The sequence below is a fragment of the Schistocerca cancellata genome, chromosome 3 (genome assembly GCF_023864275.1).
Source record: "Schistocerca cancellata isolate TAMUIC-IGC-003103 chromosome 3, iqSchCanc2.1, whole genome shotgun sequence".
NCBI classification, from domain to species: domain Eukaryota; kingdom Metazoa; phylum Arthropoda; class Insecta; order Orthoptera; family Acrididae; genus Schistocerca; species Schistocerca cancellata.
In genome coordinates, this window is record NC_064628.1 from 601,326,130 (window position 1) to 601,352,918 (window position 26,789).

General features: G+C 42.1%; 1 protein-coding gene across 1 annotated transcript in view; it reads left to right on the forward strand.

Annotated features, from left to right (window-relative positions):
* Positions 1–2,527: 2,527 nt before the first annotated feature.
* Positions 2,528–26,789, forward strand: part of LOC126176458 (leucine-rich repeat-containing protein 51-like) — a 99,206-nt gene continuing 74,944 nt past the window's right edge. The window contains exon 1 of the mRNA XM_049923614.1: positions 2,528–2,604. Within this exon, the coding sequence (XP_049779571.1) occupies positions 2,528–2,604 (77 nt within the window). The remainder of the gene's footprint in view (positions 2,605–26,789) is intronic.

Consider the following 26,789-nt stretch of genomic DNA (forward strand, 5'->3'; position numbering starts at 1 on the left):
ATCCGCTCGATACAATTTGAAACGAGACCGTCCGACCTCGCAAAACGTTTTCAGTCATCAACAGTCCAATGTCGGTGTTGACTAGCCCAGGAGAGACGTAAAGCTTTGTGTCGTGCGGTCATCAATGGTACATGAGTGGGCCTTCAGCTCCAAAAGCCTATATCGATGACGTTTCCTTGAATAGTTCACACGCTGACAGTTGTTGATGCCCCAGCATTGAAATCTGCAGCAATTTGCGGAAGGGTTGCATTTTTGTCACGTTGAACGATTTCCGGCCGCAGCGATGTCGGAGATCTGATGTTTTACCGGATTCCTGATATTCACGGTACACTCATGAAATCATCGTACGAGAAAATCCCCACTTCATCGCTACCTCGGAGATACTGTGTCCCATCGCTCGACTAGAACACCACGTTCAAACTCATTTAAATCTTTATGAGCTGCCATTGTAGCAGCAGTAACCAATATAACAACTGCGTCAAACACTTGTTGTCAGCCGCAGCGCGTATTCTGCCTGTTACACAACTCTGTGTTTGAATACGCATGTCTACACCAGTTTCTTCGACGCTTGAGTGCATTACTATATGTGTTCCTGGAGGAGGCAGGCGGAGTGCCAATGAAGTGTAGTGTCGTACCCCACGCACCAAAATAGGCAGAGGGGGCGCCATTAAAGTGTTGTGACGGGACATCAGTTTGGGGGTATGCGCCAGTAAAGTGTCGTACCCCAGGCGCCATTCGAGTTCGCTACGGTATTGGCCTAACCTGAACGACCAAGAAGTTTTGTGCCTCTTCTGTGGTGCAGTTTTCACAAACTACACTATTGGCCATTAAAATTGCTACACCACGAAGATGACGTGCTACTGACGCGAAATTTAACCGACAGGAAGAAGATGCTGTGATATGCAAATGATTAGCTTTTCAGAGCATTCACACAAGGTTGGCGCCGGTGGCGACACCTACAAAGTGCTGACATGAGGAAAGTTTCCAACCGATTTCTCATACACAAACAGCAGTTGACCGGCGTTGCCTAGTGAAACGTTGTTGTGATGCATCGTGTAAGGAGGCGAAATGCGTACCATCACGTTTCCGACTTTGATAAAGGTCGGATTGTAGCCTATCGCGATTGCGGTTTATCGTATCGCGACACTGCTACTCACGTTCGTCGAGATCCAATGACTGTTAGCAGAATATGGAATCGGTGGGTTCAGGAGGGTAATACGGAACGCCGTGCTGGATCCCAACGGCCTCGTATCACTAGCAGTCAAGATGACAGGTATCTTATCCGCATGGCTTTAACGGATCGTGCAGCCACGTCTCGATCCCTGAGCCAACAGATGGGGACGTTTGCAAGACAACAACCATCTGCACGAATAGTTCGACGACGTTTGCAGCAGCATGGACTATCAGCTCGGAGACCATGGCTGCGGTTACCCTTGACGCTGCATCACAGACAGGAGCGCCTGCGATGGTGTACTCAACGACGAACCTGGGTGCACGAATGGCAAAACGTCATTTTTTCGGATGAATCCAGGTTCTGTTTACAGCATCATGATGGTCGCATCCGTGTTTGGCGACATCGCAGTGAACGCACATTGGAAGCGTGTATTCGTCATCGCCATACTGGCGTATCACCCGGCGTGATGGTATTGGATGCCATCGGTTACACGTCTCGGTCACCTCTTGTTCGCATTGACGGCACTTTGAACAGTGGACGTTACATTTCAGATGTGTCACGACCAGTGGCTCTTCCTTCATTCGATCCCTTCAAAACCCTACATTTCAGCAGGAAAATGCACGACCGCATGTTGCAGGTCCTGTACGGGCCTTTCTGGATACAGAAAATGTTCGACTGCTGCCCTGACCAGCACATTCTCCAGATCTCTCACCAATCGAAAACGTCTGGTCAATGGTGGCCGAGCAACTGGCTCGTCACAATACGCCAGTCAGTACTCTTGGTGAACTGTTGAATCGTGTTGAAGCTGCATGGGCAGCTGTACCTGTACACGCCATCCAAACTCCGTTTGACTCAATGCCCAGGCGTATCAAGGCCGTTATTATGGCCAGAGGTGGTTGTTCTGGGTACTCATTTCTCAGGATCTATGCACCCAAATTGCGTGAAAATGTAATCACATGTCAGTTCTAGTATAATATATTTGTCCACTGAATACCCGTTTATCATTTGCATTTCTTCTTGGTGTAGCAATTTTAATGGCCAGTAGCGTAAAATGTACGTAGAAATGTAAGCATACCGTATTACATTGTTCTCGGTAACGAGGTTTACCTTAACGCTTCGGTGTATCGATCTAAGACAAAGCTCGTATCGGTCACCCTGTCCAGTAGAAGCTGTTTACCGGGTGACACACTGCTGTGAGGCGCCAGTCTCCGACCGCTCCTCCCCAACGTGAGTCGAGGCGCGCACGCGACGATCGACCACACGCCGGGTCGATATTCCCGCGAGGGTAGCTCGCCCCGGCGTGGCCAACCGCCGGCTTCAGTGTGGGACGCACCTGCCAGCGGACGGGAGCCCATGTTCCGCTTTCTGGACGGCGTGCTCGCCAAGTTCGCCGAGCGTGAGCTGCAGCTCCACGTACGCCTCGAAGCCCTGTGAGTACCGCCAAACAACTCTGCCGACACCGGTCACACACAGCAGTCCAACAATAAGTGAACTCACCGCTTCCGTTTTTCTTTCAGTATGTATTGTGCAGTGCTTTTACAATGCGTCCGAACATCAAAATTATTCAGCTATGGCAAGTAATACGGCGTAAATAGTAAGAAACGTACTGAGACACAGGGTCGGATCTGCTGCACAGACGAACTGAACTAGAGGCTTGGGGAATGAGGGTGTAAGCGCCAGAACACAGAAAATCAGCAAACTGGGGTTTCCTTCCATTTATGTCGCTTGCAATTTTGCCACCTGCTTCATTATTGCGGCCAACATAGGCTCTAGCCCTCATGTAGAACCCTCGGAATGATCAATACCGGTCAACAGTACTGTAATACAGTGTTATGATAGCCGGCCTCTGTGACCGAGCGGTTCTAGGCGCTTCAGTCCGGAACCGCTCAGCTGCTACGGTCGCAGGTTCGAATGCTGCCTCGGGCATGAATGTGTGTGATGTCCTTAGGTTACTTAGGTTTAAGTAGTTCTAAGTTCTAGGGGACTGATGACCTCAGATGTTAAGTCCCATAGTGCTCAGAGCCATTTTTGAAGTGTTATAACATATCTGGTGTTCCTGTATGTATTGCTTTTTGTGGATACGCAGTTATTTTATATCGTTTGTTAAATCGATAGTAGTTTTCTGTATAGTGGCACATAAAGTCAACAAATTTGCGTTTTTTGTCCCCTTTAAGTTGCTAGCAATGTTATCACCATATCAGCATAACATGAAAGCCTCATTATTGCGGCTAACATAAGCCATAGCACCATCTAAAGCTCTGTTCAACAATAACACATGCCGTTTAACAATGTTAGACTACCGTCTGGTGCTCCTGTACGTATCAAGTTTTGTGTTTAAGATACACAATTATTTAACGTCGTTTATTAACTCAATGATAGTTTCCTGTATACTACCCCAAAAAAATTAACAAATTTAGTGTCCTTTCTCTTTACATTACCAGTAATTTTCTCACCTGAGCGAAGTAACATAAAACTATTATTATTGTGGCCAACGAAAGCTCTAACCACCACGTATGGCCCTGTACGGCAATGACACACGCAGACAACAATGCTGTAATACCGTCTCGTGATCTAGTTTTTATTAATTTTTAATGAAAAATACAGAATTATTTTACCTCTTTTATTAAATAGGAGGTAGTTTTCTCTACACTATCACAGAAAATCAACAAATGTGCTTTTTTTTCCTTTTACTTGCTGGCAATTTTGCCACCTGATCAAAGTAACATAAAAGCATAATTACTGCGGCCAACGTAAACTCCAGCCACCAAGTACGGCCCTTATCGACAGTAATATATGCTTGTCAACGATGCTATAATACCGCTGTTTCTTTTTGTCGGTAAAGGTACACAATTATTTTACCTCGTTTATTAAATCTAGGCCGGCCGCTGTGGCCGAGCGGTTGTAGGCGCTACAGACTGGAACCGCGCGACCGCTACGGTCGCGGGTTCGAATCCTGCCTCGGGCATGGATGTGTGTGATGTCCTTAGGTTACTTAGGTTTAAGTAGTTCTACGTTTTAGGGGACCGATGACCTCAGATGTTAAGTCCCATAGTGCTCAGAGCCATTTGAACCATTTTTTTTATTAAATCTATGGTAGTTTTCTGTAAAGTACGTAAATGTAGTAGTGTCATAACGTCTCAGATTTCTCTATGCGACTTTTGTGCAACCCCAGAGCGACCTCTTATTACAGTATTTTCAAATAATGGTAATGGAGAGCGTCTCCGTGTCCTCATCTACTGTATGTGACTACTAACAACCTGAAGATGCCGCTTTAACGCAGCGAAACCCGTCGTTAATGGCATCACTTAACAGCTATCTGCGGTTTATTCAAGTTCAATTTACCATGAATTTCACTGGCTGTGGCTGTCTATATTATAAAGGTGTATGTATTTTCAAATAGTCCCAGGTACTTGCATACGAGGAAGAGACAGAGTTTAAGGAGGCCCCATCTCACATCTGAAAAGCCCACGAAAAGAGTTCACTTTAAAATTACGAGTTTTGTTCTGAGATTAGATCGTACCTTATATAGTACATTAAATTAATCGTGATGTAATGCAGTCCTCGATAAATACTTTCAAAGTTAGTGAAACCATTTAAAAGTAGGCAAAACTGAGAAAATTTTCATGGATGTTGAAGATAATGAACAATCAGCAGACAAATCCTAAATAAGAAGATTTCTTGAAATATATTTTATCAGACATGCATTCATATTTACATCCATACTCTGGAAACTACTGTGAATTGTAAGGCAGAGAGTGCTTCTCATTGTTGCATCATTTATTAGGCCTTCTTCCCTCTCCATACGTGAGAGAAGAATGGCTACTTAGGAGACTATGCGCACACAATAATAGATATAATCTTGTCTCTACAGTCCAGTCGGAGCGATACATAATGATTTGTAGCAAGTTCCTGGATTAATCACCTAACATTGTATCTTGAAACCTCTTCAGGAGCATTTCGCGATATAATTTTCATCTATTTCAACGGCTGACACTTCAGATTTTTAGCATTTTCGTAATGTTCTCCCGAGAGTCAAACAAACCTATAACCATTCGTGCTGCTGTTATTTTAATACATTCAGTATCTCCTGTTAGTCCTGTTTGAAGAGCACCATACACTTGAGCAATATTCTAAGATGAGACCCATAAAAGCGGAGTACAAAAATATGGAAATATCAAAAATCCAACGCATTCTTCTTCTTAGCGTTTATCCCGCGCTTGTAGGGTCTGCTTGTTGACACACCTGCCCTCATTTGGGTCTGTCAGGGGCATCTTCATAAGTGACATTGATGCATTCCATATTCTTCTTGATATGGTTCATGCATAGTGTCTTGGGTCTGCCTCGAGATCGTCGGTCATTTATGTCCAGGTGCATAGCTCTTCTTGCCACTGAGTTTACTTTACTGTGCATGATGCGTCTATATCATCTTAATCTGCTTTCCCATAGTTTTTCTGAGATGGGTGCAAGTCCAAGTCGCCGTCCAACGTCGACATTTTCTGCATGGTCAAATCGGGTAAGCCCAAGGGACCATCAGAGCATAAGCATTTCCATCACATGGAAAGCATGCTCATTCTTCATTGTCGTTGACCAACACTCCGACCCATAAACTGCGACTGGGCGTACTTAAGTTCTATAAACCTTTGACGCAAGGTGTAAAGACATACCGTGCTCACACAGGACGCCGGTCACCTGGCACCATTTCATTCAGACTGTGTTAACACTGGTACGGACATCTGACATCACTACACATGAGTGAGGCAAGGTATTTGAATTGCTCCACTTGCTTCAGGTCTTCTCCACCGACTTTGATGGTCCCATTGGCTTGAATACCATACTCCATGTATTCTGCCTTCGTGATGGCCAGTCGGAGGCCAGATTTACCAAGTCGTTGATTCCATTCCTGCATCTGTTCCTGGAATCTTCATGGTGTTCACTTGGCAGTAAAACATCGTCAGCATATATGAGTGACCAAGGGTGGGGTGACTATAGGTCGTAAGTCACAGTGTCGATACAGAAGATAATTAGCGGATGTGACAGTCCTGAACCTTGATGTACTCCGAAATTGATAGCAAAAGGGTGTGATGTTCCCACTGGAATGACATATGAATATCCTCGTTCTTCTCAAGGTGTTTCTCCATAAATTACCGAGCGGCATGAATGTCACGTGTGGTGCCATTTACTTTGATAAACCTGTATTGGTCTGGGGTGATAGAAAAATTTGCGTGGAGCCGGGTGTCTATAACCTATCCAAAGATCTTCATGGTGTGACAAAGCAGTCGAACTGGTCGATACTGCGAGTATTCTGTCATAACACATTTTCCCTTTCAGATTGGCATTGTGACACTAGCTGTCCAAACTGCTGGGACTGTATCCTTATCAACGATTCTGTTGAAGAGGTAGTAAGAATTTTGGCACCTTTGCGGCCAAGGATCTTCCATACTTCAGCTGGGATGTCATCAGGGCCAGTAGCCTTCCCATTCTTCATCTTCTTGACCGCTTCATTTATCTCCTGGATGGTAATTGGTAGTACAGGTCCAGCAACTGGATCAGCACTCAGTATTGGAGGATGGTCGAATTACTCATTGCTGATTCTGGAGAAGTAATCAGTCAATCTGCAGAGATTGTTGAGAGCATCTCAAAGGAGTCAATGGTCTTCGTCCTCTATGTGTCTGACATGACGTAAGTCGAGGATGGCTCTGTGGCGTACTTTACTCCTTCAGGTGTGTCTAGTTCATCGTACACACGGTCGTAGTAAGAAGATTTGGCTGCTGCAACTGCTCTCCAAACCATTGGCAGCCAATTTATGCATCTTGTAGCGTTGCAGATCTTCATTAGCGCAGGACTGGAACCTTAGTTTGAAAGACTATTTCTTTTTCCTCACAGCTGTTTGTACAACTTCTTTCCACCACCAGACTTCTTTATTGATTGTTCGTTTGCATGATTTCGTTCTGCCAAGAACGTTATTCGCTGCATAGTGGCTTGTCTGGTAATGCTGTCCCATATGCCTGATACTGACTGGTCTGTGTCTATGTCGATGGCCTTAAGAGCACTGATGAGCTGTGTTTTGCATACTGACATACGCCATCATTTGATTCTCTGCACCATAATGGTTTGGGGGCTATTTCGGTTGTAGATATTCAACTTGAAGTCCATGACAGGAGGCTGATGATAGGGGGGGAGGGGTGCAATTATTCTGAACGAATGACTTTTATGTCAGTCATTAGCTTCAGGTTGCGTCTTCTTGTACATGATAGTCAATTTGAGTCTTAAGCCCGCCTTTTGTGTAGGTTATCAGATGTGTATGCCTCTTCTTGAAGGATATGTTGGCCACTACAAGCTCAGGTGCTTATGAATAAATCCTTCGTATCCCTTCCTCATTGACAGTGCCATATCCATTTCCACTATGACGTTGGTCATACCCGTTTCCTACTGATCCCCATGGCCATTGAGGTCGCCTCCTATTATCAGATATTCTTCGGAGTCAATAGCGCGTAGATGAGTGTCTAATTCTGTTCAAAATTCATCCTTCTCCTCATCAGGACATCCAGTTTGTGGTGCGTAGCAGCACACAGTTCGAAGTGTAGATGTGCCAAATTCGATTTTTACACTCATGAGTCGATCAGAGATGCGGTATACAGTTGTGACACTGTCCTGATGCTTATCGTTTGTCACAATGTCTATGCCATTACGAGTGCAAAACATTGTCTTGTCTAACACGGTGCAAGAAACCCGTTGGCATTCAAGACAGCCTACAGTCGTCTCCTAATGGAAAATACAGGTTCTGTATGTGTTTCAAGGGAATTTTATGCCATTCTTCCTGCAAACAGTGGCAACTTTGGGTAACGACGATGGATGTGGATAGCGACCAAGCACTCTTCTCTTTAAAGTAGGCCACAAAGGCTCAACCGTATTCATATCTTGTGAGTGTAATGGCCAGGGGAGATGCGGCAGTTCATCTCTGTGCTCACATAACCAGTCCTGGACGATGCAAGCTGAGTGAACAGGTCCCCTGTCGCCTTGGAACATAGCATTACCATTGGCGATCAGATGTTCTACAATGGGATGGACCTGATCAGCCAAAGTGGTCCCATAATCCTTGGCAGTAATGCGACCTTACCTAATGAGGTCCATGGAATACCACGATATGGCTGCCCAAATCACCATGAAACTCCCCCCCCCCTCCCCACCTCCTCAACATGCTTCACTCAAAGCAGCAAGCAATCTGCATCATAGGCTTGAGATGGCACGCAGACGGAAACTCGGCCAAAAAATTGGAAACAGTGTGAACCAAGCCTCATCTGACCAAATTACTTTCTTCCGTTTCTCCGTAGTCCAAGTTCTCTGGCGGCTTCGGCATCACGTTTTCCTGTTAAGGACATATGGATCACTGATGTGTGGTTTTGGAATCCCAGTTCGTCATGCAATGCCCATCTTACGGAGCTCCCTTCGTGTTGTTTTGATGCTGGCCGTGTTCGCCAGTGCGACATTCAGTTATGCAGTAACTTTTGCAGCTGCCGTCCTCTTACTTTTCGTCACGTCTCCAATGACCGTCCGTCACCGTCATTCAACAACGCTTTCGTCCGCGTTGTTACTTAACGGATGATGCTTTTCCATTTCCCCTGTACACAGTATGAGTTCCGACACAAAGCACTTTCAACTACACAGAACAGTATTCTCACTACGACTGACCCTTGCAACGTATTGAGGGCATTGCACAACAACCTTTCATGGTCAGATACAACAGGGCCACCTGCAGGCTTGGCTAACATCTGCACGTATTTCTCATGGTGTTTATATAATTTTGTCCAACTACTGCAAGCGTATTATAAGTAGTCTCCTTTATAAACTCTCTGCATTTTCCCAGCATCCTGCTGATGAGGCGAAGTATGTCACCTGCTTTACCTATGACTGAAACGGATCTGATCATTGTATTTGATAAAAAGATACACAGATATTGGTATTATTCCAATTATGACTCGTTGATGTCGTAGTGAATGGGTACTACTTTTCCAGATTTTGTAAAGTGCACAGCTTTTCAGTTCAATACGTTTAGAGCGAGTTACCACTCTTTGCACCACTCTAAAATCAAGACCTGCCTGGATATTTGTGGAATTTGCCGACAGTGTTTGAATGTAGATAACTGTATGACCTGCAAAAATTCCTATTTTACTATTAATATAGATACACATCTCACTAGTCGACGATACGCAATAGTTTCTGCAACGAGTTACGAGGTTTAATATCCAAAGAGGTGCTTTACTGGATGAAACGGGCGATAATAAACAAATAACTTTGTGGTCTACGCTGTGTTACTCAGACATTCACAACATTAAAAGCAACAGTCCTAACACACTTTCCTGTGGCCCATTGAATCTTAATTTAACATCTGGCGACGACTTTCGATGCACACGCACACGCCTGCCAAGAAAATCTCTATCTGATCACTTTTTTTTGGGTCTGGATGGACCAAGCGTTATTGACCCATTGAATGTTAAGATGACGTTGCATGTTGGTTCACTAGGCAGTAGGTACGAGTAACGAGTTCCTCAGCCATAGTGAATCATAAATACAGTGGTAACAACATTTTTATTCAGCAGAGTTCTTACAGCGAGTTTAGACGGTACCTTAATTGTGTGCGTTGACCCTTGGAGACTGCACTTGCCCACTGAAGAACATGGCAGCGTGAAGTGTTAACAAAGATGGGAAGGAAAAAGGAAACCTCACCATGAGACCCTGAAGACTACTTGATAGTCGACCGACCACCCTGTCATCCTCAGTCATTCCTCATCAGATCCGGTATGTAAGGCCTTGAGATCAGCGCGCTGCACTCCCAGCCATTGCCGACGTTCCGAGCTTGGAGCCACCACCTCCTCTTAATCAGGTAACTCCTCACTCAGCGTCATTGGACTGAGTGCACCCTGGTCCAGTTCTATCACCAAGGAAAAATCCCTGGCAATAACCCAGAACTGCCACATGAGGGTCTGTCGCATTCACCACTCAGCTGTGGAGGTGGATGGCAACAAAGATGCCAAGTTGGAAAGGTAGGACTGCAAAGAAGCGGTATTAGCGACCCAGCGAGTTCACAGCTAAGTTAAGCCTGCAAACGTCAGATGTGTAGCGACAACAGACTCATGTGCAGACTGGCCATAGCGTTAGGCATAAATGTAGTGTCCAGCCAGCAGCGCGCAGTGGGTCAGGTACAGGAGGCACCCAAGCATGAACTACGAGCCAGGGACCCCTTGGAGGCGCCCAGGGGTTGGTTGACATCAGCCTGCGGCAGGTCCCAACTGGAAGACGCCAGTTCAGGCTCTGGCAGCATAAGAACTAGGTATAGCCCACAGATCACTGGGTAGCGGAGGCAGTGGCTGGTTGTAGACGAGAGTTGATGACCCACTCTGGATCGGCAACTCATATGGAGGCGTTCTTATTGTAGGGAGCTGTTGACAACAAATAGTGTTAGGTCCAGGTGGTTAGTATTTAAATTTTCTCAGGAAAGGTGCTGCTCCCAGTCACAAATGGGGCCCAGGCAGCAAATGTCAGGGCCTGGCATGTGGCAACCATGCTCACCACAGTGCCGGAGTGGAAGCATTCACCATGTTGGCTCTGCACTTTTCTGAATCAGGCTTCGGAATCCGGAAGACAGACTGTTGACTCACCTGGCTGTAGAGTGTGGAGCCAGCTGGGGAAGGTCGTCGCATAACAGACACCTCATGTTTCCAGAAAGAGATTTTCACTCTGCAGCGGATTGTGCGCTGTTAATCTGCCAAGAAGTTTCAGACACCTCATGCACTTATTTTAATAGATGTTGGTATGGTAGCGAGTCAAATATTTTTCGAAAGAAACCCTGCAAGCGTCTGACTGCACTGATCCATAGCTTTCAGAATGCCCTGTGAGAAAACTGTGAGTTGGGTTTCCCACGATCGATGCTTTTAGAACCGTTGCTGGTTGGCACGTATGAGGCATATGTTTGAGCTCAGTATGTACTCCAAGCTTCTGCTACAGATAGAAGTCAATGAGATTTGACAGTAGTTTTGTGAATCACTTCTGCAACCTTTCTTGTAGACAGATGAGGTTTCTTCCGATCTTGGGCACAGTTTTTCATTAAAAGGATATCTCGAAGGATATTATCCTTAAAATAGCAGCTTATACAGCTCTGGACCCTCGTTTATTTTTATTTATTTTCAACGCCACTGACACTAATGTCTACATCACTCTTCCTTGCAGTGCGAGAACGAAACTGGAGCAGTAAAGCATTTCAACACACACTAATCAATAGGCGAAATCTGGAAAGCGTGGCAGAACCAGAGTACAGGAAAAAGGGTAGGGTTTTTCTTTCCATTAACGCTATTAGCAATTTTAGTATGTAACTGGAACAGTGTTAAAGTATTACATTTGCGACCACTCAAGCATTACTTGCAGCCCTGGTCGACAATGACTTCTGCCGGTCAACATTGCTGTTATATTTGTTGATACTTCTGTACGTATGAATTTTGGTGGTGAAATATAGGCAGTTAATTTAGTTTTAGTAATTAACTGAAAATATCATAAGTGCATAACGGACATTTTATGTTGTCTGTGTTACTGTAGTAATGTAATTAGATTCCCAGACTTCTCTATGTGACTTTAATGGATGGCCAGGATTCCCTCTTATTCTGTTTGCAAATAATTCAGGTTTGTTTTGCGGTTGGAACAGAAATACTTTCTAGTTTAATAGGGCGCCAAATCACAATTAAAAAGGCGAAAGCACTGCCTGTAATATTGCTGAGGTTAGCTAACAGATTAAATAGTGAACTAAAACTCATGATGCAATCCAAACCATGTTTAGCTCTTTCAAAGTTAGTAAATACTTTTTAAAAGTACGTAAAATTGAGAAAATGTTTCATTCAGTTTGGAGAGAATGAAGAGTAATCAACAAGAAGGAGTCGTGTATGTTTCGTCCAATATGCATTTACATCATTCATGTAGGTATATCTGATTGTGTGAAGAATATGAGACTCTGAAGATCTGAAAAGAAATTTAAAGCCTAATTTCATGCTGGTTGTATATTTTTAGGAGTGGCTGAAGGTGTGCCATAGTGACGAGATGAGGGAACCGAGTGGAGAGCACCAAAATATAGCCTTCCATTATGAAAACTGCAGTTAGTCGAACTGGAAGGCTGTGACCAGGATTTGAAGCCACAGCACTAAGAAAACCGTAGTTTCACCTCGCATGATACAGGAAGATAGATCACACTTTATTAGAAACAATAATTGGTCTTTCTTCAAAAAGTATTAAACTTAATGTAATCTTGCTGCTTTATAGAGTCCACAGAGCTTTATAAAGGAATGAAGATTAGGGTTTAACGTCCCGTCGCCTCCTGAGTCATTAGAGAAGGTACACGAAGTCGTATTGGTGAAGGATATCGGCTGTGTCCTTTCAAAGGAACTATCCTGGCATTCGTCTATGATTCAGCGAGGTAGAAGGTAAGTCCACTTTTTGTCATTTTATGCCTCAGTCGTGTAGCTGAAGTTCGGTCTGTTACAGAGCATAAATGGGTTAGGGAAGTAAGAGGTACGTTACAGAAATATTTCCTGTTTTAATATATATGAAGAGGGAGAAAAGCAAGCAATTCCAGTGCCTTCCCAGAAGAAATGAGACATGTCTGTGAATGTTACACCGCATCGTTCTAACTCTGGAAGTTTTCTGATTTCGAGTCGGTTGGCTTGAACTTAGTTGAACAGGTTGCTGTTTCAGTGACAATGCGTTTCTTGTTGTGGTAAGAACAATATGTTTCTGGGTGGAGCATTATCTTTAATTAGCCTTCATGACTTTCAGAATATTATCAAAATGGTTCAAATGGCTCTGAGCATTATGGGACTGAGGTCATCAGTCCCCTAGAACTTAGAACTACTTAAACCTAACTAACCTAAGGCATCACACACATCCATGCCCAAGGCAGGATTCGAACCTGCGACCGTAGCAGTCGCGCGGTTCCAGACTGAAGCGCCAAGAGCCGCTCAGCCACCGCGGTCGGCAGGACATTATCCTTTTCATTCTTTTTTCCAGCGAGATGATGGACAACGACAGTTCATTTTTCATCACTGCATCTACAAATTGTGCTAAAATACGTAAGTCACATAAAAGGTTAAAAGATGCCAACAAGAGGCTCAGGGCGCAGACACATGAGCAAGGTAAGACACGTAACTGCAAACTGAGGTGTTTTGACAACATTACAGCCCCAGAGGACTCAAATATAATTAACGATTTTAATATTTTAACTGTTTGGGAAAAACAGACCATGTGATTCATTGCGTTAACTTCAGTTTGTGAAGTTGTCAGAAAAAAGCTAAGGAAGAGATATAAGGAGGCGAATTTTTGAGAAAAACGTTTTAAGTGTAAAGCAAGAGATTTGATGGAAGGCAGCATAGTAGTTTCTAAATTTTAAGAAACATTTCTGTCCATACATGGGATATCAAAACGGAGCTTATAAAACATACATAACATTTGAGACACAGGACTTGTTTGAAGTAAGCATGAAAATCGGTCCAATCCTGCCCCACGGCCAAGAGCGTTAATGCGCCACTTCCGGGATTCAACGCGGCGAGCCTGCCACCGATCGAATCCGCCTTGGGGTTAACGACGAAAGGTGCGGAGCCAGCCAACCTGGATGTAATTTTAGGTGGTTTCCCACATTCACCTAGGTAAATGCCGAGCTGGGTCTCACATCCCGCCTTAAGTACATGTTACGCAAACATTTAGAAAAACATTCTAATACTTCAGCATGAGATTTACTCTAGACACAGACAAATGTGGTACACAGATTCTGTCCTGGGGGCGAGCGGTAGGGTCAAGAGGGCATCCGGCCACCAACTGACGCTAACGTTATTACAACCTGCATAATAATACCGACCACGTGGAGAAACGGGAAGAGGAAAAGAAGAAGAAGATGCAGATAGCACCAATAAGCATTCAGATGACACAAAAGCAAATGGCGTCGCCCATATCTGGTCGTGTAAAGAGAGAGAGAGAAAGCCACTATAGTTGAAAAAAACAAAAAAAGATCTTCTCACTAAAAGCACTACCCACCTCCTTGGTCGAGGTCGCTAACGCATGCCTGTGCAGTATCTTTCGACTCGAAGATAATGCGATTCGAATGCCAGTTTTTGTTTTCGCTGGCAGTACTTGCTCGACAAGGGCAGGCGAGTTGATGGCCTCAAGTTCCTAATCACCCGTCTTAGCGTCAAAACCCAGGGGCAAATTCCAAACCTCTCCTCAGCGCCTCACAAAATGATGGCATGTGGAACTATTGATGGTTATTTGTATTTTCTGCTACCAGTCGGTTTTTTTGTTTTGTTTTATGTTTGATTTAACAAATCGCAATGCGTTTCAAGCATGTTTTGCTCATCATGGGCGTTTATACATGCAGGAAGTCAAATGTCTTAGTATAAACAAATAAAAGAGACTGGTAACAGAAAACACAAATAATTATTCCACACAGTAACAATTCTTAAACTTAGCGAGCATGGCCATACTTACTTTGTGCTGCACTATACATGCATCCATTACACTCACGTACACTGTACAAATACACATACGCCACTACTCTCAAATATGTGCAAGAAGAGGGGCCAATGTATGCGGAGGAAGAACACACTTTTCCACAGACGGCTTAGCCACACCATGGGGTATCCCAGCTAACAGCGTCAAGCGACATTTGAATTTTTACCAGAATAACTCAAAGTGAAGAAACATATAATGTATAAAGAAAGCTATCTTAACAGTAGTGTTTGTCTTATGGGTCTACAGATAAATTTTCTGTGAGAACTTCAATATCGCTTTTGGTTAACCTCGAAATGATACTTCTACTCTGACAGTTTCAATGCTATTGTAAAGTCCCTAGGTGCCAAGTTAGACGAGTTAAAAGAATCAGGTCGAATGACATTTTCACTAAATTAGAAAACGAAATTAAAACTGAGATACTTCTAAGAAAAACAGTATTTCTTTGACAGAAAAAGAAAAAAATGGCTCTGAGCACTGTGGGACTTAACACCTGAGGTCATCAGTCCCCTAGAACTTAGAACTACTTAAACCTAACTAACCTAAGGACATCACACACATCCATGCCCGAGGCAGGATTCGAACCTGCGACCGTAGCGGTCATTCAGTTCCAGACTGAAGCGCCTAGAACCGCACGGCCACACCGGCCGGCGACAGAAAAAGAGAAGACAGGAAAAGAAGAAGGAAGTACATGGAGACAGAGGAAATTTTTATGGATTTCTAACAAAATCTTCTTTGCCCAAATATCACGACAAATATAGAGTATCACAAAATAATTTTAGCTTTCTGTGTACTGTATTTCAATACTCATAGACTCTCTGACAACATAACGTGCTTCTATGTATATTCCGAATACGAGGCCAATAACGACGCGTATTGGACGATTTTGTAGTTAATGAACTGAGTGAATAATTTGATCTTGATCTTCTCCACAATTTTGTGACTCTGAAAATGGTCACAAACCATAGCTGCATAATGCAGTGCGCATAAAGAAACGCATTACAGCTGTAGTGGTTACTTAAAGGCCACTCATACATCGAGTGTAGCAATAATATGGGATTAGTGAATACCACAATTACAAATACCCAAAGACTGGGAGGACAGTTTGAGAATGCTTGTTCCAAACCACAACCTTCTACTAGAAATTTGTGCAAATGAGGATAATATAAAATGGACTGAACATCATTTTAGAGTGCAATGTGTGATAATTTAAAAGCCGACCTGTGAGACAGCTTCGGTTTGACATGGTCATAACTTGCCGTGAATCACAAGTCATATAATGCTCCGTGAACAACGTCCCTAATGACAATTGAGATCTCAGGAAGAAAAAGACAAAATCCTGCAAGAAGTATAATTTCTACATCCTCAAATGCAAGCAAAGGTATGAATCATATCCAGAAAACATATGCCTCCAATGTTTTACAGTTGCCACTGCTATTTTATTAGGCCTTCCAGAGAGTTTTTTTTTTTTTCGCGAGGAAAGCTTGCATACCTGTAGGAACTTACGGTAAGTATATTGCTCTCCCAAGCTCCAAGACAATGATCTAGATTCGTTGTAGTCTCGTTCTCCCTCTTGTGGGAATCACGTAATGCACGAGCATTAGGGCACGTAGACAATACGGCATTTGGAGTTTTGGGTCGGTCTGGGAGTGTGCATGGATGCTGCTGCTGTTATGTGATTAGTGCGAAATCCGGGTTGGAATCCTGGTCCAGCACAAATTTTCACGTGTCACAAATAGGTAGTATATCTGCACCTAATGCAGCTGATGTCAAAGAATTCTCGTTCAGCGAATAGTATCGTAATAGTCTGAAAGCATCTTTATGTTCCTTTTATCTGATCGCAAATGCTCTTCCCATTTGTCCAACACACTTTGCATCACAGAATGCGCATTTATTTTATACATTCACCATCTTTCGAACTTGTTTATCTTTTTACCGACATCACGATTCATGCTATACCTCAGTAGATTATTATTTTGAAACCGTGAGGTTTAGAAATGTTGGTGATTTTCTTAATATGGTATAGTCACCACTTTCATTTTGTCTTTCATTACTTTCTTCTTTCCATTCCTCTTACTTTTGTCCATCAGTTTCTTAACAACATCTACTTTGTAACCATTGCTGATCTCTCTCTTCATAATTATATTTGATTCTTTAACTTTCTTGCTCATTGGCACGTTGATTTTCCTATGTGTTACCAAGAATTACAGCATCAGTTGTTGTCAGTATCCTGTTAACAGTAAATGCCTACTTATTGCCTTACGTTTTAATGTTCAAATGGAGGGACTGTGAATTACTGATAGTTTCATTCTCCACAGTGAACTCTATTCTTTTGTGGTCTTCGTCAGACTTTTTCACTATTTCTTCTCAACAAGCAACAGTATGTCAGCTACTTAACGTTTGTAATAAACTATTTTCCTCCTCAGTGACTGTCGCCATACTGTTGTGCACTCCGCTACGACCGAGAGAGGTATGTAGGTGTGAGCTTAAGCTCCTGACAGGACCACCAAAGCCAGACAGGTCTCTTGGGTGGGCGGAGGCGGGGGAGGGATGGAGGGGCTCGTAGGCGTAGGGAAGCCAACTCTATGTGACAGCCTCAATGAAAAACAGGGAAGGACACCATATAAAACCTGAGGAGATGGACCCATAGCTGTACTGAAAGCCACCATCTAAGGGAGACAATCCCAAAAGAAAAACAGGTGTGCTGGGATATTTACAGGTGGCAGCCCCACCACCTAGCTAACCTGGCTACAGGCCAGTACTACAACGGGGAATTATAATGTTACTCAGAATCACCAGAAGAAAAGCAAATGGGCAGATAAATTTAATGCCACCTTGGCATACAAGAGGAACAAACGACTTGGAATAGGCAGTGTATTCAAACTGTGTACTTGGAATGTCTGCAGTCTAAAAGATGAAGAAGCAGAACTAGAAAGTGAACTAAATTCACAAAATATTCACATGGCCATCACAACAGACACCAGAAAGAAATCAAGAGATTCCACAATAATAAACAGGTATGTCATGATCTACAGAGGATTCTGTCAAAAGGAAACAGCCTGTGCTGAAGTCGATGTTTTGTGGAAGAAGAAATTTAACAAACAAAATACACTCTTAAACCTTCCTCAGTGAATGGATAATTATGGTTACAATAAAGTTGACAAGAGATCATTTATAGGTAATTATAGTATATACCGCAGAAGAGGGACGGGACGGTGACTCCAAAGACTTCTATGATACCTTGCAAAGCACACTACATAAGTACATAAGATATACAGAAATAATTATTTGGTAGTAGCAGGAGATTCAAATGCAAGGGTGAGTAACATACCTGTGGAAGATTTTATTGCTTCTGAATGGAGAAAACGTATTTAATAATAGTGGATATAGATATAGACGAGCTAAGCAAAACAAACACATTATTCAGGCATAAACAGATCCACAAATATATCTGGTCAGCTAGAGGCTCTTCCACAATTATATACATAATTGCAAATAAGAAGACTTGGTCTTCAGTGCAAAACACAAAGGTCTTCAGAGGTCCAGATATCTCTTCAGATCATTTCTTTTCATTCTAAAAAATAAAAATATATAATAGTAAATAGATGGTAGATATCTTCCACACAGAAAAAAGTAATTCTGATACAACATTTAAAGTACATTTGCTTCAAGAAGAGAATATCCAGTTACTATACCACAAAAGGCTTGAAGGACACATACGTTTAAATGTAAACGACCTGGAAAGGAATAATACAAAGGAAGCACTAATTAAAGCAGCAACAGAAGTACTTGGTACGAGAAAGAAAATTTTCTTTTTCAAAAGGGGCCTACGATACTGAGATGATGAGATACCTAGTCTAATTGAAGATAAGAAACACTCCTGCTTAAAAATGTTGAATTCCTCAGACGATCAAGATCTGAGACTAGATTATAAATGGAAATCAGCTTTTGTCAAAAGGGAAGTCAGGAAAGTTAAAAACGTTAGTTGAAAAAATATATTACACATACTGAACAAGATGTAAGGTGGAGACAAGATAAAGCGTAGCAAATAAGAAACATTTAACCAAGACAACGTACATGGACATGGAAGATACGCAGGTAGTTCTGTCTGAACTTGATAGGAACGTAGCCTTAATAACGTTGGAGGAACTACTGGATGCAATACGTCTAGCAAGACTCCAGTGTGTGACAAAATCAATGTACAACTGATAAAGTGTGCACCAAATTTTTCAAAACTAAGAATAGTCGATTTTATGAATATGTGTTGGCAAAGAGGTTATATACATGAAGAATGGAATGTAGTCCAGATATACCTAATATATAAGAAAGGAAACAGGCATAAATGCCAGAACTTCTGAATTAATGTTATAAATTGCATGCTAGAATTTTAACAAAGCAACTAGCACCAATCGCTGAAACCGTATTGTCTGATGCTTAACATAGTTTGCGAGAACACAGATCATGCTCAGAATGTATCTTCGCCATGAAACAACTAATAGAAAAACACCATGAATTTAATTTACCTACTTCTTTTGCCTTCATTGGCAATGGCGTTTAGTAAACTAAACCGAAACAAACAGTGGAAAATTTTAAGAAACAGAGTGATCTCATCTCGTCTTAAAAGAGCTGTACAGGGTTTATTTTCTAGTAACGAAATATAAATAAAGATATCAGGCAGCAAATATAGTATGTCTGAAATAAACGAAGGAGTAAGGCAAAGGTGTCCCCTCTCATCCACTCTTTTTAATACATATATCGATGATGTAACTAAAATTGGGTACAGACTATAATAATGTTTAAAATTAACAATGTAGGTGTTAGTACACTGATGGGTGCATGGTTTGCTGGTTTTACAGAAATGTTTATGCCAGGTCGCTACATATTTGTTCCAGTATGCAAATTGAGTTGCCCATTTAATTATAATTATGATTTTGTCTAATTGATTTCTAAGCAGTCATCCATATAATTTGGATCTCCCCACAGTGTTAGCGGACATGAATTCAAGACAAATTTTTACAAATCTTTTCCCTGTGTTAGCTACTTGTGATGTCTGTCCAATAATTAGGGCAAATAGAAATCTGTTATACTCAGTCTTGATCTAAATTACAAGAACTTTTAAATTGTCATTCAACTTCTCCATGGTTAAGCAATAGATTGGAGTACTCAGATGTAAAAAGTAACAATATTTTATATCAGAATTATATAATGCTAGCTTAAATTCATTGCTCAGATAAACAACATAAACTTTCAAGCTTAGGATTGAAATGAAATAGTTACAACATGTAATCAGCTGTAACAGTTGTATGAATTAAACGGTCTCTTCCCTTTACATAAATTCTTTCTTATCATTCATTGCAAACAAATGGGGAGATTCAGTGACTGGGTTCTCCTGAATTACGTTAATCAGAGCCATATTATTACAAACTGAATAGTTGTTCTCAAAGACAAGGTTTTTTATGGATTTGGTGAACCACTATAGTTATCTTATTGGCTGAGTAATTTCTATAATTCACTATTGGTCTAATAGAATAGTAAACTTTATTTTCAGCTGGAAGTTTATTGGACAGTTGGGAAACACATTTATGATCAGATGCAAGGGACATAAAAATGCTTTCAGATTATGTAGCTATGAAAAATCAGCGGTAGTGAACCACATTTACAAAACAGGGCCATCCCCTCAAAAGAAAAAGAAAATGACTTAGAAATCCCGCACATAGAAAAGAAAGAATGAAAACTCGATGTCAAAGAAGACTTGGAGATTACCATTCAATAAAAGACAGAAATATGACAATATTCGTAATGTACAAGTGAAAGACAATCGAACAAGATTTCTTAGCGTCGTTTTAGAATTATTTTAAAGTAGATGTATAATTATAAATTTATAATACTTCTCTGACGAAACAGGCAGAGTCTGACAATTGTAGAGGATAGCAAACAAGAAGCATTTCTGCAATCAAGAAACTTAGGTGACCAGTAGAATAGCAGTATGGTCGAGCCAATAGCTTGAGTTACACAGTAATGCCTCAGACATGTCAGCTCACAATACACGACACTCTTGGAGCCCGCATCTGACCAGGACTACGAAGCCCAGTGTGACATGGAACGAATATGGACAGAATTCGGTGATTTTAGTGTAAGATGAGGACTCATGATCTAGTGTGTTCTTATTCTGTTTTATTTTATGAATGTGACAAAGGTGCTGATAGATTTTTCAGTGTGTTAACCTCATTTTTTGACTATCTGATGTAAAAACATTGTCTCTCGAAACGTGTTGTTGAGTTGTGTGTAGAACAGGAAACATCTGAATGCTATTAAGTGTTACTGATAAAACTATATGTGTTTTTTACATGTAGTTTGGTATTACCCCTTTGGCCCCTAAGCAGGTTCATATCGCCCTAATTTTCATTTATTAAAAAGTACTTGCCTAACAGCTAAAAGCCGTGCAATTTCTCACAGAAGTGTACACTACTGAAAATAGATGAAGGTTTCAGGAACGGAGTATTGTTGAATTAATCATTGCGGGTTCATTTTTGAAACTGCTCTCCTGTAAAACTTCTATCCCCGTTTTCTTCATATCTAACCTTTCAACGATATTTTTTCGACCTTATATATTTTTAAAATTATTGGCTTAAGAACTAAATGTTCGTACCGCTGACAGTCCAACATACGCCCATGTCGGGCGAGGAGGATAAAACAAACCCGCACGGGTAGCCACGCATTTTAACGCAACCGCTTCCCGTACAGGGAGGTATGCTGGCCCCGAATCGAAGCCTCGTGGTGGATTAACGACGAGGGGTCGGTGTGCTGGCCAACCTGGATACAGTTTTTAGGTTGTTTCCTATACCTCAAAGGGTGAATATTGAGCTGGTTCCCTTGTCCTGTCTCAGATATATGCTACTCAAACATTTTGTGCACTTCCTCACACTTTTACACAAAATTCACTCTATGCGGTAAGTTTACTCTGTATTCAGACGGACTGGGTACACTGCTTCTGTCCTGAGAGGTGAATAGGAGACTGATGGCTTTCGCTTTTTGGTCTCCTTAAACACTTACAACTTAACTTCAGCATCAACATCTTACGATCCTACCTCTCACATACTTTTAAAATTCCTGGTAAGGCCTAGTATTTTCCCCATAATCCATGAAGGAACTGACATCTCTATCCCACCTTTTGCTCGTAGTTTTCAGTGCGTTGATCACATATCACAAACAGAACTTTTTATAGCAATCACAGTACAATACATCAAACAAATACTCCACAAAAAACGGAACACTGCTCCTAGCCACGACAGCATTACCTACTGTCGTGATATAGAACGCATCCACTCCTTTCTAGAAATCATTGCCAGCACCTTCAATCATCGAAAATTTCCTGTATCCTACTCTTTCTTAAACCCAACAAACACCCATGCGACACCTCCTCGCAGCAACCCATCGGCCCTACATCGGCGTTCAGCCAGGTCTCCGACAACTACCTGTCCCAGTGCATCCACAAATATCTAAAACTGTACCTGTCTCTCCGTGTTTGTCAGCGCAGCCCCTATCGTAACTTTCCCTCCGTCGTCCAACGTTACCTACTTCCTATCCTACCAACGCAGTAAAGGTAAATATGCCATTTTTGTGGGTCTTGATCTTAAAAAATCACCTTACAAAATCACCACGAATGGTACTCCACTCTCCTTTCTTAATTCGATACATATGCACTTCCAATGAACCGCACGCTTTTCCCTGCGAGTTATCTATCCAACAGATAATCCAATGGGACCAAAAACAGCACCAATTCATATCTCTTCAATAACACTGCAATCTAACTCCAGTATTTGTCCTTTCTCCACTATTTTATATGACGTACACGTCATATATCTCTACCCCCCTCCCCTGTCTACCTCCTACAGTATTCCGATGAGACTGCTTTCCTAATCCTAAACATCATTTTCCACAGATCCAAACGAAACTTTCAACGATTTTTCAATCAATTTACCTCCTTGTGCAACAAGTGGCTAAAAAAAGTCAACTCGTTCAAGACGTAGAAAGTAACCACCTTCACCTCCGTTCTCAAGACATCTACTTCACCATTTACGACCATCCTTTCCAGTTTACTAACAAAAATTCCCTAGACTAACGTTCGGTCACAAAAACACCAAAACTCCATCTAATAACCAGACAACAAAAAAAAAGTCCGCAATAGATAAGGCGTAAAGCAAAGGGCGGTACTGGAAACCCCGTGGCAAACATTTCCAATGAAGATTCCCGTAGTCCCAGCTCAGTTTTCTCGAACCTGTTACAGAATAACGCAAGATTCAATCCCCCTGTTTCAGCTGATCTCAACCAAAAAGCAAATACCACGGCGATATAGAAATAGAGCTATGTTTTCTAACGTCCTTCATTGACTCAGAGAATTTAGCGGGTACAAATTTATCAATGGTAACAGAGTATCCGTTAAACACCCGTTATTCACCGGAAAGTGATCTACAGATCGTCAGCTGCGACGAAGAGGGAACATGGAATGTGCCGTGGGTCAGCATTTGAACTCGCTATACAAGTCCTCACGCTATCCCGTAATCAGTCTTACTTTTGCCGTCAGTGAAAGAATCTTTCTTCGCTCTCTTTTGTGTCCTATTTCCCAGGTTGTGTTTATTGCGTATCACTAGCCAGAAGCTTTGCACATACACTATCTGATAAAAAATATCCGGTCACCCACAAGTAGTGCGGAATTGACGGCTAGATGTCACGAGAGGTGAACCCGCCAGTGTAAGAAGAAAGTGGGGAATACTGTGTTGCCAGTAGAGAACCGGTAGCAACAAAATTGGTCAGTCACTTCTAACGTTGACTACTCTTTGGATGTCACCTGAGTAACAAATCCACCAAAGACATTTCAACATTTCTAAAACGGGCTAAGTCTTTGGTGATATGGTCCCGAAGTGGAGATGAGAAGGAATGGCCACAGCTAAATCGAGACCAAGTAGATCTCATGTACTGGTGGACAGGGACTTTCGAGCATTGCGGTTTTTGTAAAAAATCGCATGAAATCAGAGGATGGAATCACTCGTGAGTTCCAACGTGCTACCACCCGTCCAGGTAGCACAAACTCTGTGCATACAGAGTCAAAAATAATGCGATCCAATGGTCGAGCAGCTCCTCACAACGAACACATTTGCGAGGTGGTGTTAGGACCAACGCCATTGGACAATGGGTGACAGGAAACGAGTAATCTGGAGTGTTGTATCACGATATATCTTGTGGCAATCCACTGCGGGGGTTTGGGTTTGGTGAATGTCTGGATAACGTTGCCTGCCATCACGTGTACTGTCAACAATAAAGTGCGGAGGAGGTGGTGTTACAGTGTGGTTAGGGCGTGATCGTCTCATTTCGCTTAAGAGAACGCTAGATGCCGAAGGATATGAACACATTTTACATCATTGTGTTTGCGCACAGTAGAGGAACGGTTCAGACACGATGACTGTTTGTGTAAGTGGACAGTGAACCCTGTCACACAACCCTCTCTTACCAATACATGAAGACTGTCTACATGAAGATCTCAGGCTGAAATCTCGGAACCCTTCTTGGATTGTAGGAAAGAACCTGGCCCAAGATCAGTTTACGGTTAGTGAAGCTTGGCACAGCGACTGGCTGTCTTCAAACCCAGATAGATCTGGACTGATCTCGGACCCAACCAGCTGGTTTCAACCAGCCCAAGAAAATCTGGACATCACTTAACCGGATAAGAACCAAACATGGCAGAAGTCAGTTTTGGAAGCACAAATAGAAGATTGCTGATAGCGCTTTCTGGGATTGTGCAGACGTGCCTCAGACCATCAGCCACATCGTTACCACTTCGAAGGTTCTGTGGTTCAATGGACGAGATCCATCAGGCCAGTGAGGAAGCGGTGGAGTGGTTAAGGACACTGGGCATCCATCCGTAATAATAATGATGTTACTCATATATCGAGGTCTAAACCTGCATATGTTTGTAAATATGTAGATAACTGTACATTGTATTTTGTAACAACACACTGCATCTTCAAGTCATTCGAAATAAAAAAACGCTGTCATAAAGCAGCATCTGCGTGGCAATGGTTTTGCGTGCAGTAATATTCTTGAAATGGAATACCTCTGGGACCAGTTAGAACGTTTATTTCATTGTGGACCCCATTTTCGAACATCTCTACCATCTCTGATTTCGGCTCCTCAGCAAGAATGGGCTGCCATGTCTACACATACATTCAAACACCTCAATGAAAGAGTTCAAATCGTGATAAAGGCAAAGGATTGACACACCTCACATTAATCTCCACTGACAGACTTTCATGTAGTTTTGGTTAGATAGTGTACTTAGTAGTCACCATTGTCTCTATGAGTCTCAATATCCATGATGATTTTGCAACGCCACATACCTCCAAAAAGGTGCCCTGATATATTTCTTTCTAGAATTCCATGCACAGGGTGTTTCAAAAAGAATGATATGATTTCAAAACTTTTATTTATTGATAAAACATACTTCAAACGTAGGAGGAATTACAAAATAAAATATCTTGAAGATTTACCTATGCTATTAGAAATACTCTGTATGCCCACCAGCGGCAGCGCGAACAACATCTAGACCAGTGGTTCTCAACCTGGGGTAATTACCCCCTAATGGGTAAAATGAATTTTTTTGAGGGGTAAAAACACGATTCGATTCTGTTTCAGTCACGAAACTAAATTATTTTCAAAAGATCATTACTATTATCAAAATTATGTGGGCTCTAATGCTGATCACGTAATTTATTAATAATTACTTTTTCTTAATTCGTAGCATTAATGAGGTGGAGGTTACAGGTTACTCACACGCTGCACCCACTACACATATACGCTGTGCTTTGTTCCGTACATTACTGATGATAGAAGTGAGACATATATGCAACAAATGCTAAATATCTAGAGAAAAATATCTTCTCCAAGTTGTATGTAGTACCTGCAGTAGTCCAGAAATTGCTTCGTTACTCACTTCGAAAGATAAAGGAATTAATTAACAGGACAACACAGCAGTAACTACATAAGGGATACTATAGTGCTGTACACAATGTTATTATTATTATTATTATTATTATTATGATTATTATTAGACTGGTTAGACACTTAGTATTAACAGCCTGAAGTCATCCACATTCTGGCAGTTGATAAATAAAAAGTGCTTCAAAGAAGCGATTTACGAACTAAGTACAGTAAGTATAGTTAACACATCTGAAGTTTGATTTTAAATGGGATTGCAGAGTGCAAGTCAACCAAGTTCTGAATGGAGAGGAGTAATTCAGGGGAAGCATGTTTTGTAAGAAATGTGTACCCTCACTGTGGATAGTTAGCTTTCTTTTCTGAGACGGAGTTGTGAATAGCACTTGCAATGTACCACGAATTCCTTCGTCATTCATTCTAACAGACACACACACACACACACACACACACACACACACACACATACACTAAATATCTTTCATCATTTTAAAAATAAAAGTGTTCCAACGAAAGTCTTTCATTCTTCATTTTAGTTAGGAGCTAAAGTTGGTGATAATGTGGGGGATACGGGGCTCACAGAGGACAGAGGGGGGGGGGGGGAGGGGGGCAGGAGGCGTGAGGACTATCTAATGTCTGACTGCACTCATGGGTAATGGTCCAAGAAAGTGTGGGTACCACTGATCTAGACGGTAGCTAAATTCGTCATAAACTTTACGCACTGTATTAACTTTTACAGAAGCTACGATGGCTGTTATTATGTTCTTCAATTCGTCTACGTCACGAGTTAAAGGGAAGATTAAAACGCCTTCCTTCACAGATCCCCACAAGAAAAAATCGCATTGCGTCTTGTCTGGCTATCTTGGAGGCCAAGAATGCAGCGCAGTGACCCGGGGTCCAGCGGTGAGGCACAGTGTCATTGAGCAATTGTTGTGCCAATATGGTGGAGCACCATCCTATTGGAAAGTCACCAGAGTCTTCCTAAAGTTGTGGAAAAAGCCAGTTCTGTAATATTTGAAGATAGGTCAACGCTAGATAAGGCACATGGGACACCGGACATTGCCCTGCATTCTTGACTTTTAAGATTACC